Source organism: Astatotilapia calliptera, chromosome 15, assembly GCF_900246225.1.
Source record: "Astatotilapia calliptera chromosome 15, fAstCal1.2, whole genome shotgun sequence".
Classification (NCBI taxonomy): domain Eukaryota; kingdom Metazoa; phylum Chordata; class Actinopteri; order Cichliformes; family Cichlidae; genus Astatotilapia; species Astatotilapia calliptera.
In genome coordinates this window covers 33,288,291-33,304,837 of record NC_039316.1, presented here as the reverse complement: position 1 = coordinate 33,304,837, position 16,547 = coordinate 33,288,291, and the positions used below count along the sequence as shown (strand labels likewise).

At 40.4% G+C, this 16,547-nt stretch overlaps 1 protein-coding gene across 1 annotated transcript; it reads right to left on the bottom strand.

Moving 5' to 3' along the window:
• Window positions 1-5: 5 nt before the first annotated feature.
• Window positions 6-15,703, bottom strand: comp (cartilage oligomeric matrix protein). The gene is made up of 19 exons (XM_026194076.1): window positions 15,387-15,703; window positions 11,539-11,612; window positions 11,371-11,422; window positions 10,992-11,140; window positions 10,634-10,771; window positions 10,371-10,448; window positions 9,434-9,586; window positions 9,115-9,219; window positions 8,783-8,890; window positions 8,535-8,694; window positions 7,641-7,759; window positions 7,302-7,354; window positions 7,006-7,199; window positions 6,753-6,931; window positions 6,600-6,648; window positions 6,192-6,388; window positions 4,297-4,469; window positions 3,174-3,313; window positions 6-2,741 (listed from the first exon to the last, which is right to left on the bottom strand). The coding sequence occupies exons 1-19, from the start codon at window positions 15,451-15,453 to the stop codon at window positions 2,683-2,685; spliced, it is 2,247 nt and encodes a 748-aa protein (XP_026049861.1). The 5' UTR covers window positions 15,454-15,703; the 3' UTR covers window positions 6-2,682.
• Window positions 15,704-16,547: the final 844 nt, after the last annotated feature.

The following is a 16,547-nucleotide window of genomic DNA, read 5'->3' as shown; positions in this document are numbered from 1 at the left end:
ACACACACACACACACACACACACACACACACACACACACACACACACTGATTCAAACACTAATTAGCTACATATGTCACAGTCACACTAGAGTAAACAGTGGTTTGAAAGTGGTATGCAAGCACTCAGAGTGCGTTGCCATCTTCACAGGAACTTACTGCTGTTAAGATGGCTTCAGGCTGGTATGACTTTGCGATTGAATAGGGCCAAAGGGACTATTACATGCAGTCTGTTGGTGATAATGAGACTTGGCTACATATAAAACTTCACATTGGGCATTTAGAGTCCAGTGAGAACCTCAGCGATATGAACAGAATACAAACCAGCTGAGTCGAGCCCACTGTGGCAACTCACAGATGAGTTGTGCTCATCGCCGCAGACCGACTAAGATTGATTGCACCGTGGTGGCAGTTTTGGCTGCATTTGAAAATTAGAGACCAATTGCCCCCCACAAGGCGATCTGTGCAGAGGTGGTGCGCGGTCAGCCTCGGGTGCAACTAATTATGGTTGGTCTCCGACAGAAAATAAATAAGTCAATGCATTCATGGGGCAACCACCAATTTTCCTTTTCTAGGCGCAAGGAGGTTCCATCCTGTTTTTACTCTACTGTGACTGAGCCATTAAATACATATGCTGCCAGTAACAGTTCTGCAACACAGTCTGACTTTACTCTAGTAGCTAAAACTCGAAACTACTGGTTTGTCATATTTTTTCCTGTCTAAAATATCCACCCACAAGCCTAACAGTTAAAACAAGAACATGTACTAGAGAGGAGCTCGTGCTGAACTCACACTACTTAGAAACTGCTGATGAGGTGTGTTAACGCCTTCTTTGTGGTTTTATCTAAAAGTAATTAGAACTCTGGTAATAGACTTGACTTCATGCAAGGCAGCTAACACTTTAGTTTAAAATTAGTAAAAGAGACTAAAAATGTCAGGTTTGTTGATCAGATTTGAAGTAATTTCACAAAATAGGCCGATCCTGAGACGACATGGTGAAATGCAGAGAGCTGGGGGTCCATTTATTTCAAATATAAGATGCACAGGTCATCTGAAAATGTCTTTTTATGTCTGATACACTGTTTAGTTTTGAGACTTTTGCTTATTTTAGTCTGAGACGTCACTTACTTGAGGTACTTCTCGGCACAGCCCGTTCCCTTTTTTTGCCATAAAAAGGCACAAACTGCATTTTTGTCACAAACTGAAAAAAGTTTGATGAGTGATGCTCAAACAGGAGCGTGCGATTAAAGGTGTGCCCTCAGTCCCAGAATACAAGGAAAGAGTTGCTGCTTGTTCCCAGAGACTTTAGGTTTGACTCAAATGTCCCTTTAATAATATGGGGTTTTATAAATGACTCTACAGTTAATTAAAATGTGTAAACAAAAATAAATAAAACAGAGTTTAAGTTCCACTTAAAGCTTCTAGTGAGAATAGCATTATATCACTGTTGTCCTGTAAGTCGTAGTAACAGAACTGTAGTTATTTATTTGTTGCCATGTGATTCTCTTTACGTGACCATTTGTTTATAAGAAAAAAAAAAGTCAAATTAAATTGAATGTGGAAGACAGATTTTTCTCTGCACATAGTCTTGATTTGCAGAATATGCCGATTAAAAAGAAACTGTCCAGTGTCGCATCACAGCGTGTTGCTGTGGACATGCATGATGTTTCAACCCTGTTGTATATTGTCTTTGCTATTGTTTCTATTTTGTAATCTGTATTTCCAAATGCAAATTTAAAAGATTATTTTGGATATGTGCATGCTTGTGACTTGTTCAGAATGTTAATTTCCACTAAAAGCTGTTGAGTTTGAAAACAAACAGTCAAGTCTGTTACTTAAAATCACGTTCGGCTTGTTCCTGTTTAATAACATATAATACCTATAAAGCCAATTTTAAATTGAATGATCATCAACGTAATTTTACTAAAGTAAATGTAATTTACCTTTCTCTGTTATAGACTGTGCTATAAAACTTCTCGGTCTGAGAAGTCGAGCTGATTCTTAAGTGCTTTAAACTTGCATTATTTCTAGCCAATTTGTATAGAAGTCTATAAGAAACATGACCTTACTGCTCACTCGATTTATGCCCACAGTAAACAGTTTACTCATAAATGTATTGTTTCAGCTGCTAGCTTCAGGTTCTCTTTAATACAATTTAATTTTTATTTTGTAAATTATTTACCCATTTAGAGTAAAATTGAGAGAAAAGCATAGCCTGCTTTGGGGAGTGACTACATTGTCATATACAGATCCCTTATGGTGAATGTCCAGTGTCTTAATGACATCTAGTTTAAAACAAAAAACAAAAAAACAAGATGGTAAGCGCTATAATCCCCAAGTGGATGCATCTAAACAGGGATATTAGATGCATTGATATCCATGGTTTCAGTATGCACAGACATCAGATTCCCACACAACAACAACATTTATTCATTAGTGACAGTCCAATCTTTTCAAGTGGTTTTTCTGAAGTGGAAAATGTTATATAATTTTTAATCTAACATTATACCACTTCCCTTTGAACACATATTACCGTTGCTCTGCACCACAATCGATCAATTTTCACTGGAGACATTTCCAACACTTCTGCTGGATTTTTAATTAAACTTATCGCCGTGATGATCTTCTTTCTGAGATCCAGCTGTGCATTGGAAAGCGTTCTCTTTGGGCCTGTTTGTTGTCATCAGGCTACCAGCTGGACCTGCTGGGCTCTGTAGGCATCAAAATCCTCTGGAAGAGTGTCTGAAGAAACACAGTGGAAAGCCAGTTCACAATTCAGTTTGAAAAATCACACATTTTGTGGCAGCATTCATGGCTCTGCTAATAATAGCATACTTCCAGTCAGTGCATAACTGGTTAACAAAAACACACCAAATAACCAAGTTATCCAACATCAGACATGACTGGCTTCAAAAGCTAGCAGGGCACTTGGAGAGCGAATCCTCTGCAAGGTAAAAGCAATATTTTTCATATTTAAGAAAGTGTTCTAAATATAGCCACTAAAACTGAAATGGCTTATGTTTGATTGCTTTGTGAAATTTGGCTCGGTATTTCCTGCTGACAAAGAAACAAATGGCACTAGTTCTTTCCTTGGCAGAGGAACATTGTTGAATAAATGAAAAACGCTTTGTGGCTGCAGTCCAGCCTTTCAACTCTTCTGAATGTTTCACTCACCGTTGCAGCGATAACGCAGGTTGGCCCAGATAATGTTCTCCTGGGAGAAGCAGAAGACTCCCAGTCGGCCTCCTCTCATGGTCGCGTCTATGATGACGCCCGTGTCCGCTACCATTTGAGTGCCCTCGTAGAAACGAACTCTGCAAACCAACAAAGCGCAGCAACCAACATTGCATTAACAAAGTGTTAATAACACTTGCAGAATTACATTTTATGGCTGATTCATTTTCTCTAGCACCACCAATGTAATCAAATTTTTACTTTTATTGAAATATTTATAAAACGGTTGCATGTATTCACTGTACATGTTCATCTATTCTCGACTACATGCCTCTGGCACTATCATGTTGAGAAAATGTTTCCACAGACACACAGATGTTTCCACACATTTGACTATGACACACGTACATAAATACACACGAGTTTGCATGGATATCTTTGGAAAGCCCCTTATAATAACCGTAACCATCCCAGCTACATAAGCCGGGCGATCGTCGCTCAAAGAGTTGGCAGTTTGTCTTGTAACCGGAAGGTTGACGGTCCAAGCCCCGGCTCGGACAGTCTCGGTCGTTGTATCCTTGGGCAAGACAGCTGTTTGTTCAGTGACCTCTTGTCCCTCATTGGCTCAGATGTCTCCAGGTTCTGGCCAGTGATGGTTCCAGCATTAGGGATTAATTTGTTGATCCTGCTGGCATCCCTGGCACTGATACTCATGATTACTCAGTTTTGTTGATCAGACCTCACCCAGTTCACACACACGCACACCTGTGACACTTTCATGCTGAGAAAGTATTTTCACAGGCACAGAGACATTTCCACATATTTGACTATGACGCACCCAATAGATAAATACAAAACCTTTGTCTAGCCCCTTATCGTACTCTTAACCATCCCATCTATATGCATAACCATAAATTAAAACCTTATTCTAATGTTAAACCTAAAGAAAATCTCAAGGTCCTCAGTTTTTCAAAATGTCCCCAATCTAATGGTCCAATGCTCGAACTGGTCCTCACTAAGATGATTAAACAAATATACACACACACTCTCTATCATAAGATGAATGTTATTTTCCAGCCTGTGGCTCCTACAAAACATCAGCGTTAATTGTGTGTCACGGTACCTGATGTAGCCGTCAGCAGGCCGGTGCTGGAGGAACCAGCGGTACGAGGTCTTATCTTTCCAGCCAACATTGCGAGCGTCTTTCCACAGGAGCTTCACCTGATCGGTGGTGTCGCCCGTGTGCCACAAAGCGTTCCGCAAGTTTTCACCTGGACCTGTGTTTGATTTCACTGCCTTAAGAAGAGTTAAAAAAAGGGATAACGTGTTTGCGATCACGTTTTGTTTTTGTTTTTTTATTATAGATTATTTCACAACTCATATGAGAGAGAGAGAGAGAGAGAGAGATAGCCTTTATTTGTCAGTTGCAGGTCTTTTGCCCACAACCGAGATGACAGACCTTGCCGACCGTACATACAATACACAAACATCACATTGGGGAGACAGGTCAGGCTAGGTAGCGAGGAAAAAACATCGAAATGTGTAACACAAAAAGATGCACAGATATCAATCAACACACCATAGCACAATAAACACAGACAAGCAACATGGGAAAGAGTTCCAGTGTGTACATCTGATCTGGGACCGCTGCAATCTTTTGACTGCGCCTCCAACTGACCCGATGTCCACATCAGAGGGGAGGTAAGCGTTGGAGGTGGCGTTGGATCCGGGGTAGGGAGGGTGATGTGTCGGTGAGTGCTTATCAGTATATGTATGTGTGTGCGTGTCCATAGTTCAGCTGAGACAGTGTCCTTCGCCCTGCTAGGCTAAGTAAACAGTCTTCCAGCCAACCCTGGTGGCCTTGCATGGAATGGGAAGAAACAGACTAAACACAGTCGTTATCAGGGTGTTTTGTTCAGCTCCGGCCTTGCAGCTGGCGCCAAGAGGGTATCCGCATAAGTGATGGTATTTTTTACTTTAGTGCGAACAGCTCATATGAATTTCAAAGCAGTTCTACAGTCCAACACTGGTCTCTCAATCTCCCGTTGGAGAGCCGCGAGCTTCGCCATACTTGCGTTCTGTGTTGTCATTTCTTGTGCTCAAGGAGCCGATTTCTGAGAACTCACGGCAGTGTGTCTCCCCGAGATGTCATCCAATTTTGCGCCCAGAGATGTTATTCCGGGTTAGCCCTTCCGAGATGTATCCAGTCTGCAGTCAGAGATCTTATTCTGAGTATTCACAGCACCCGTAGCCTCTCCAAGATCTTATCCGTGCTGACTCAATGAGCCCATTTTGAGAAACTCACGCCTCTCCCATCGTTCCAATCCCAGCGGGCAGCCTTGTGGGGGTTTGAACAGCCGGTTCCACTTCCTTAATTCTTCGATAAGTCAGGGCCAAGCCAGCTCTGATCAGCCAGAACCCTGTTACCATGGTTCCGAATAGGTCGATATCTTCAGCACTCAGGCTCACCCAAGCCCAAACTTCTCGTTGAGAAAGGGGTGTCAATTGCATTTAGGTACCAGTTGATCCAATCCATAATTCCTCTTTTAGGTTTTAGAGAACAGACTGTGAGAGAATGTTCCAGGGAAAATACAAAAATACAAAAAAAAAAACGAGACTAGACAAGGACATAAGCAGGGAAGATAAGGGAGAGGAGAAAAAGTGTGTCCGGCTCCTCCGAGAGCCAAAGAAGAGGCTGTTTGTATGCCTCTACTAAATCTACAGATTATCAACAAATTTACTACCATTTTCTGACCATGGCAACTAAAATTGTTTTTAAGGTTTAACTGGTTGGTTGTAAGCCACAAGGCAGTGAAAATAATCGTCTTTTAGCTCATTATTTCATTATGGACACTTCTTCAAATGGACTGTGCTGCAAAACCTTGACCCTATAAAGCATTTAAACCATGGATTAAATATTAATACAACTACTAGTTACAGCTCAAAGTCTCTTTACGACTAATCCGTTATCCTGAAGTGGAGCTGGAATTTCTTGCAAACAGTACGGCAGTGACATACCTTCAGTTGGATTCCTGGTTCTGCCACGGCTCTGAATGGGTTTGCCTGCCAGTAGATCTGCTCCACCTGCTTCCACATCACCACGTAGAAGCTGGAGCTGTCCTGGTACGCAAATATAAAACCTGCATAGTCGTCGTCCGTTACCGTATTAACATGAAATGTTCCTTCAAAATCTACTCCGCTGAAAGCTGTGTAACCTGCAGGACAAATTATTTCACATCAGATTTTGTTTTTAAAATGTAGCATAGACGTATAGCTCTATGTGCAGTAAATTAAAGCAACAGCCAGGGGCCTAATAGTAGGTGAATTTGGTTTCCTTTAAACAAATCCATGCCATTTTCGGTCATTTCAGATGGCAGTTTAATATTTATATTTTATATTTTCTTGAAATGTCAAACAGTTTTTTACCAACAGCCAATCCAGGATCGCTGTTCATAGTCTGGACGATCTCTCTTCCCTGTACAAACAGAACAGTGGATTGTAGAGAAATGTTATTTCATGACATGTTATTCTGGCAAAAAAATAGAACAGCAAAAATCAAAGAAGCCATAATCGCTTGACCTGGTTCAGCACCACCCAGTTAGGATCGATTTGTGCGTCTCCTTCTGGATCTAAAACGACTGTCTGGTACTCCCTGAAGTCAGTGAGGGTGACCTCTGCGTTTTCTGGACAGACGTCTATTGGGTCAATTATGGTGTCGTTGTCGAAATCCTTCTCACATACATTACCCACGCCGTCACCTGGGAGGATAGGTAGATATTAGGCGTAAGTAAAGCACAAACTTTTATTTTAATATGTCAACAGTGTCCCACACCGTCAGAGTCCTCCTGTAGAGGGTTGGGGATCAGACGGCAGTTATCAGGACCAGGTGGCAGCAGGTCTGGGATCCCATCGTTGTCATCGTCATCATCACACTCGTCTCCCTTTCCATCTTTGTCAGTATCCAACTGAGAGCTGTTGATGACAGCTGGGCAGTTGTCCCGAGAGTCTTGGTGACCATCGCCATCACTGGACAAGAGACAGATGTTATAGCAGGTGGAAATTTGACTTGGAGAATGAAAACAGATCCAGATAAATACAAGTGACTTGACTGATGAGCTCACACAATACCTGTCCTTGTTAGTGTCACAGGGGTCGCCAATCAAATCATTGTCCGCATCCATCTGAGAAACATAAGTTGAGTCGAATTTCAGATATGAAATTTTCCAAAGAATAACAAGCAGACAATGGCAATGATAATCCCAGCTAGGAAAGACAATGTGGACTGAATAATGCACCATGAGTGTGATGCTACATCCTGGAGTACACGCTATACCAAATTACTGTTGCAGACTAAAAAGTTAAACCACTAGAGGCCATTAAAAGAAAGATTTTCTACTTAAGATTAACTGCTTAACTTCTCGTGCCTTTTTGCAAGATATTGATGTAACGTGTGAAGACATTTCTCACCTGGTCAGGGTTGGGATCATAGGGACAACTGTCGCAGGCATCTCCCACTTTGTCACCGTCTCGATCTTTCTGGTCAGCATTTGGGACCCTTTTGCAGTTGTCAAGGTGATTGGGAATTCCTGGGGTTAACATTGGGAATGTTAGAAAATATTATAGTAACCCGAAGACAGGCACATAGCTTTAATGTGTTGTCAGTGATGGACAGCAGTTTGTTCACTGTCCTCTTGACTCAGATGTCTCCAGATTCTGGCCAGTGATGGTTCCAGCCTTGTGGATTAATTCGTTGACCCTGCTGGCATCTCTAATGCTCACGATTACTCAGTCTGGTTGGTCAGACCATACTCATTCTCAACTACACACCTGTAGCACCACCATGCTGATAAAGTATGTTTAAAGGAAACCAAATCCACCTACCAACACGAAGACATTTCCACACATTTGACTATGACAGACCCAATAAATAAATAAATACAAAATCTTTGTCTGACCCATTATCGTAATCTTAACCATCCCATCTACGTGCATAACCATAAATTAAAACCTCATTCTAATTTTAAACCTAAAGCAAATCTCAACCAGGCCTTTACAGGAGTGTGTGTGGCCCACAGGTCCTTATTTTCCAAAATGTCACCAATCTAACTGTCTAAAGTTCAAAATGGTTCTCACTAAGATGGTTAAACAAGTGCATGTGCATACACACACACACACTCATAGTCATAACATGAAAATGATTCCAGTTGATAGGTTGTAAAAATCTCATGTATCAAATTCACATTCAAATCACATCTCAAATTAAAGGCATATCAATACATGTCAGTGTTTCTAATTAACAGCCAGAGTAAATAGGTCTTGTAATTAATATAGATTTAAAATCTATTTGCACAAAGTCTTTACCATCGCCATCGATATCTTCATCGCATTCATCTCCATATTTGTCCACGTCTGTGTCTTTCTGGTCATTGTTTTTGACGGCAGGACAGTTGTCGCAGGCATCGCCAAAGTCATCCTCATCGATGTTCCTCTGGTCCACATTGGGCACCAACACACAGTTATCCTGGGAAAAAGATGTTTTAGTCCCTGAGAGCAAAGTTACATGATTTTACTATATTTTCTTTCAACCTCAGTATCCTTTGTGTATGAACCTGTGTATTTAAGATCCCATCCCCATCTGCGTCTTCATCGCAGGCATCTCCAATTCCATCACTGTCAGCATCTTCTTGACCAGAGTTTGGAACAGTGAGACAGTTATCCTGGAAGAAACATAAGCAGATGGGTAAGTTTTAATTAATACTTTTGTTTTGTATAAAGTGATAAAGAGCTTCTTTGATCTGGGATTGAGGTTTGAATTTAAAGTATGACAACATCTTCTTTTATGTCACATTTTTATAAGATCTTTGATCTTCTTCACAGCTAAATAAACTGTTTTAATATGGGTAACTTTCAAAGAGTTCTCTTAGATATGAAGGAGATTTACCTTGTTGCAGTTACTATCAGGACAGTCCAGTTTTTCATCTGGGAAACCATCGATGTCGGTGTCAGGACCACACACATAGCCATTGCCAGCCCATCCGACTCCACACTATAAGGATGGAAAATGTTTTAGAAGCTGTACATAATGCTTTTATTGGCTCTGTTTTGTGGTCTGCACAACATGAGCATAAGTGCTCAAACAGCTTTTTCCCAATAGCTGCTATTATTGTTATAACATGATGAGGAAGGAATGTTGTAATAGCTTTGATAACCCATCAAAGCTAAATCCAAGGAGCTAAAACATAAAAGTTTTATTTGCTCACCTGGCACTCGATGGTCCCCTCTCGGTGGACGATGCACTCTGCGCTGGCGTGGCAGGGGTTGGGTTGGCCATTGCCACAGGCTCTCTCAGGCTTACAGCCTTGTTGCTGATCCCCAGTGTAGCCTGTCTTACAGGGACCACATCTGAAAGAGCCCTGATAGAACCATCCCACCAAGTCACAGGTGCCCACATTGGTAGTGTTAACATGGAACTTAAAACACAGTGCTTCAGACAGCAAACGAAGGAGAAATATTGGTCCTAAGATTACACATACATTTGGCATGGGATATACTGCATTTATACAAAACACTGAGTTCACCGTGGGCTTCACTATGCAATCTTTAACCCTAACTGATAACCCTAGACTGGAGTTTGATGCATATCCACTAATGACAGGTTAGGGCCTTTCTATGTGGAGTGTACACCTTCTCCATGGGACCAATTATCAGCTATCACTATCCTGCGATGTGCATTGGGAATTTTAGAAGGATGTTTGCAGTGAGTAAAAACCCCTCTCCGCTCTCCGTTCAAGCTGAAGCACATGCACAACCACAAATTAGTCCTGGTGACCTGCCAAAGCTGTACCCTGTTTCTAGGCTCCAGCACCCCTGCAACCGTGAACTGAGTAGGCAGTTAAGAAAATAGATGGATGGAAATTGTTTCTATTTAAATTACCATTTTAGGAATAAAGTTTAAACCATTAAGAGACTGCTCAAAAACATTCTGTTGCAATTCGTCTTGGACACAGTTACATGCAGTTAACCCAGAGGATTGTGTTTCCAATACTGTATCAGCTGTAAGGTAGGACTGCTGCTACTACGGCCAAAAGTGATTAAGGATGAAAATAAATAAAATATTCAGCCAACACAAAGAATGACTCTAACTGAGGCTTAGATCTAATCAGCAATTTCATGGAAATTCACTTTGTTCATACTTACGGGGGTGTTCAGACACACGGAGTTCGCCACGCAGCCTCCATTGTTGGGACCATCACACTCATTAATATCTCTGCATACCTTAAAAAGGACAGAGATTTAAAGACAAATGCAAAGTCACTTGAATGGTCTTTACCATTAAGACTGAAAAAGGAGGCAAAAAGAAAAATAAGTCGGAGAGAGAAGGAAGTTTGTTTTGGGCGGCCACGTAAAGTCCAAATTGATCTCATGTTGAATGGAACCATAAACTGCTGCATGGTGCCGACCTGTTTGTTGGCAGTGGCGTAGGCAAGACCGACGCCCTGGACCTGCGGGCCAGTGTATCCAGCGGGGCAGGAGCCGCAGCGGAAACCTGGGGATGTGTTGATGCAGCGAACACCCATGTGGCACGGTTTCACAGTGCACTGTTCGTAATAAGGAGACACACACACGTCAGGATGTTTTTAGGATGAGGACCTGCATTCATTTAGATGAGCCCTTTACTGGGTTTCTAGTAAAGTCTAAATTTTAGCCATTTCGTCTCCTTCTAGTTGACGAAGTCAGGCAGAGAGTTTTCTGACCTTACAATGGTTATACCTGTAACACTGTACTGTCAGCAACAGTTTATCAAATCTCTGCTCGTACCTCATCCACGTCAGTGCAGTGGGTACCGTTTCCTTCCATGCCGTGAGGACAGGGTCCACATTTTACACCCTCTGGTGTTTCCACAAAGCTCACCCCAGGGTGGCAGGAGTTGGGCACACAGGTGGGTTGAGGTTGCATACCCCCCATTGCTGAGAAAAGATTACATCAAAGCAAATTATTAGTTGTTTCCTTTTGTCTTCAAATCTCTCTCCCATTTCTTCTAATGGACTACATAATCATAATATTCATAGTTGTGGAAAATTATGGATAATGGCTCAATTTCGATAAAGATAATTAAATTTCAATAATGATGTAATAATGTGTGTATTCTCAGACATAAACATAATTCCATCATTGATAAGCGAGCTTGTGAACTCACCACAGGCTTCACACTCCATCACTGTGTTCTTTAAGAATACAATCTCCTTAATCTGGAAAGTACAACCAACAGATTAAATACCTTTTTGCATTTCCTCAGCACCCTGAGTCAAACTGTTATCAAATGCAAGTAAAGGTAGTTAAATATATTTTTATGACAGAGCATTACCTGCTGCTTCAAAAGCTCTTTAATCTCACCCAAGACGAGATTAGTCATTTTAATCTGACTGATAATTTCTCCATCTGGGTTTGAAGAGAGAACAAACCAATTAGTAAAGGAAATCTTTTATATTCCCCATGCAAGGTTTTTAAAATTTATAATTTATATTTGCATTTGAAGTTATGAAAATAATTCATTAAACATGTTTGTGGTTGTTACAGTAAAAAATATAACTTTTCTACTCAGATTTTATGTTTTTGTCTTATTTTAGATAGTTACTTTTCCTAGTAATTTGAGGAAGTAACTAGTAACTATAACTAATTACTTTTTCAAAGTAACTTGCCCAACATTGTCTACAGTGCTTCAAAGTTTCTCCTGTTTTACCTATTCACAGGAATAATTTGTTTTCAATTACCCATTTTTCTCTCGTCTAACCTTTAGTCAGATCAGTTAGCTAGAAATAACTAGTGTTAAAATTTACCTACTGAAGTATTGTATTTAAATAAAAATTTGATTTTTGATCATTCGGAGCATGATCTAGGAAAAAAAAGTGTGACCTTAAATGTACAACCTGATTCTCTGAAACTAAAAACAAAAGGAAAAAATAAGAATAAATAATCACGAACAAATACAAGCAGAAAACCTTTAAAATTAATGAAAACATAAAAGTTTAGACAATGTAATTTTATATACAGAACAAATTCGAAGAAACAGTTAATAAGAACTTTGCAGTAAAAACAAGAACTCAAGTTATAACTACACGGAGCAGGTTTGGTTTCTTGCTGCACTGCTTCACTTTTTCTGTGGAATTGTTTTGTTGGATGAACTGGCAGCTAGCTAGGGAGCAGTGTTTTGATATGTGTGTGGAGGGTCCTGTACAACATGATCCACTGCATGTTTAATGCCAAAGTCTAATGCCTGGCATTCCTCCACCACCACAGGACTCATTCGAATCCACAGCCCACACATTAACTGGAGTCAGAAGTCAAAAAAAAAAAAAATATTCCGAGAAATAGAATGACACAAGATTATCCGGAAGATATGGGACATTTTTCCTGCTCACATGCTTTCTGGAATTAATCTTATGGGTATCCTGGGATGCTTGGTTTCAGTATGATCTGTAGTTTTGGTGCAAATTGCCTTCATTTAACTACAAATCAACTATCGAGTGGGAAGCTTAATTTATAGATATAATCACAGGACTTTAACTGCAGGAATAAGAAGTTATAGGTTTCTGAATTACTTTTATGTTTGTGGAATAGTTATATTAAAGTCTAATATGTCTATCAAACTGAAACTCAGTGGTATATATATGTATGTGTATATATATATAATATTTATTATACTTATATTGAACTTCTGTTCTCTAATTAAAAACCTAATTAAGAACCTGTAATCTGATTCATTCAGAGGCAATAAGATGAAGCCAAAGCAGTATTGATAATATTGATAGTCTCTTAGAGGATACATATAGTGACTTGATCTCACTTTTTCACAAAGCCTAGTTAACAAAATTTCACAGTGGGGGAAATAATTATCTAATCCTCAGCTGAATTTGTAAATTTACTCCCTCACAAAAAAACAGTCTATAATTTTTCATTTATTGGAGAAAGACGGAATATCAGGGACAAGATTGTAGATCTGCACAAGGCTGGAAGGAGCTACAACTCCATCAGCAGGAAGCTTGTTGAGAAGGCGCTAACTGTTGGTGGGATCATTTGGAAATGGAAGAAATATAAAATGGCTATTACTTGCCCTTAATGCATCCATGCATGATTCTACCTCATGGACTGACAGTGATCATGATAAAGGTGTCATATCAGCTCAAAACTACACAAGAGAAGCTTGGACCACAGACACTACGAACATCATTGATGATACACCACACCATGATCGGCTGAAACTTGCAAAGCCTCCATGTTCCCCCAGCTCAGAAAGACACATGTACAGGCCTGTCTTAACATCTACATCAGTGAACATCTAAACGATTCAGAGGAGGCTTGGGAGAAAGTGCTGTGCTCAACTTGACCCGCTGTATTTGGAGAAAGAACAGCATTCCCACAGTCCAGCGTGGAGGTGGAAACATTACGCTTTGAGGCTGTTTGTCTGCTGGGAGTCCAGGATGACTTCAGCGCATTGAGGGGACAATGGGTGGGGCCATGAAGCATAGAATCCGGGATGAGAAACTCACTGAAGATGTCTTAATGCATGCTTAGTAATCCAGGTAACCATATATCCACATGAACAGAATCAACTTTCTGGGAACACTGAAGAGAGTTTGTGAATGGATCTTCCATCATGCCAGTGATCTAAAACACAGTGCCAAGGCAACAAAGGGGGGGGCTAAAGAAAAAGTAGATTAAGGACATGAAGGACTAGAGATCTCAGTCCTACAGAAAGTCAAGGAACCTAAAGGATTTAGAGAGTTTTTGTAAAGAAGAGTGGGCCACAATCGCTCCTGCAACCCTGGTGACCAACTGCAAGAAACATCTGAAAGCTGTGGTTACCAGCAGGTGTTTCTCCACTAAGTATTAAGTCATGGGTGTCCAACTCCAGGCCTCAACGGCCAGTGTCCTGCAGGTTTTAGATCTCACCCTGGGTCAACACACCTGAATCAAATGATTAGTTAGCAGGTCTCTGGAGAACTTCAAGACATGTTGAGGAGGTAATTTAGCCATTAAAATCAGCTGTGTTGGATTAAGGACACAAAAAACGTGCAGGACACCGGCCCTTGAGCCCTGGAGTTGGACACCCTGCTTGCTTGGGGATCAAATACTTTCACTCAGTGAAAGCAATTCAGTTTATAACTTTTAGTTAAATTTGATCTTTCAAACCTTTGATCAGCAGTTGATTCTTCATATATCCAGCTTTTGAGATTCTTCACAACATTCATCTACTAACAGCATCTGTCTTGAACAAATTCTATAATGTGTTTTTTGGAGGCTTTCCTCTCAAAACAACCTCCTGCTGGGGCCATAAATAACACGATGAGAGCCGTGAGAGTGAAGCAAAACATTAAAGTGCGGCTAAAAGACAGAAAGACCTGATAATAAGTCTGAATAATAATGCAGGCGACGACACACTGTATCCATACGTTTATTGTTGTTTTAAAAATACCATTTGCAGGTCAGTTCAGCCGCATGTACCGGGCACCAAAAGCAGAAATCTCCTGAGCGTGTAGAGCAGGAAATGTGTTCTTGTCGTTAGCGGCAACTGTGTTTACCGAATGAATTCCACAGCAGAGAGAAGAGATACTCGACATAAATCACTGTCTCTGCTAATGGAAAGGAGGCTGAGTCCTGGACGACAGGAATCTCACTATGATTGTTTTCCCTTGTTGTGTGCGCAGAACTTTCCAGCCCTCGTGAGCTTTGAGCTCCTTTAAGTCAATTTGTGTTCCTGCCCGACTATTTTTCTAATTTTTCATAACAAAAAGCTCTACCTCCCCTAAAAATAAATATAATAATTAATTTAAAAAATCATATTGAAATAATTAATAAAATCTGGCTTTGAATTCATTTCATTTGCAGCTTTTTGTCATTTGTCTTATGTAACACCCCTTTCTCTTGTTCTGCATAGCAGTTTCCATTAATAACATTTCATTTATCAGATTAATTACTTAAGAAAACACTAACCTGTCGCCAGAAACTACCAAAAGCTGTAACATCTTCCCCAGATGGATAAATCAGTTTATATTTTCTAATGTTTTAAATTATGCCTTCTTTCTCTGCTGCGTCTCCACATCAGTCGTCATATATTGTTTGTGTTTCTTTCAAATTAAAACTCTGAAACTTTACCCTTTACTCATATTTACTGCTAATGCTCTTTAATCTTCCGATATCAAACGTATTTCTCACCTCTCTGTCCTGCAACAGCGCTCCCTCCTATGCAGAGCACACAGGTCAGCCCCAGAAACCACAGCATGTCTTCACCTCTGCAAAAAGCACCAGTTCAGGTACAGCAGGTTACTCTCTTCCTTCCCTCTGTTCCTCCTGCGATCCTTAACCCAACAAAGGTTCTGGGGTATTTTCTTCTCTACTTTAGGTTTTATACGCCACCTTCTACCCCCCCTCCTGTGGTTTACATCTCCATCCCTTCCCTTAAAGCTCCAAGAAAAAGGAAGAAGAAGGCGTCTGGTTACACAACAAAATACACCCCCACAATGCGGTGTAACAGCGGCATTACTTGCTGTGTTTTTTGGTCACGTCACTCCAAAACGACACAAGTAAAGATGCTGAAGAAAGTGTTTCGAGGGTTGTTTGGCTGCTGCTTTTGGATTTCTGTGTTGATTATTCCTTAAATGGCTGAATGTTTCTAGAATATCCAAGGATCCAAGGTTCAACTAACCACATAATGAGTACAATGAAAAGAAATGAGCAGATGTACTGAAGCTGGTCCAAACACTTTTGTGGATTGCTCCATTACAAAAAAGGTCAACATTTTTTCAAACTTTGTTTAAACTGTGATTAGAACAAAATGAAAGAAACTCTCCAAAGAAGAAAACACCAAGATCAGTTAAATTATTAGGAAATTAAAATTTCCATCCATTTTCATATTTCAGTACGGTGATCAAACATGTAATCTCCCCACAGAACACCCCAGGCTGTCACCATATCAGCACATTTACTCACAGTACCATTTTAATCTGTAGCACTTACACAGACACCTCTAATGGTCTGCAGATGAGATTAAAAGCTAGCAATCAATCCTAATACATGGAAGCACGTGCAGAATAAAACACCAACACTTTCATCATTAATAATTACGTGCAATGACATCAGCTACGTCTACAGGAACTGTATTATCATCACTGATGACTGTCAGAGTTGTTTTACTCCTGCAGTAGGGTTAGTTGTCAGTAATGAGATCAGCAGATGTTGGATGTTTTGCTCCAGATCAACTTAAAAGCTGACAGCAGTCAAAGTTACATTCATACAGTCAAAGCACAATACGAATGCTTGCTTGTTCTAGTCTGTATGTGTGAGAAATCAGACAGATAGATAGAAAATGCATCGAGC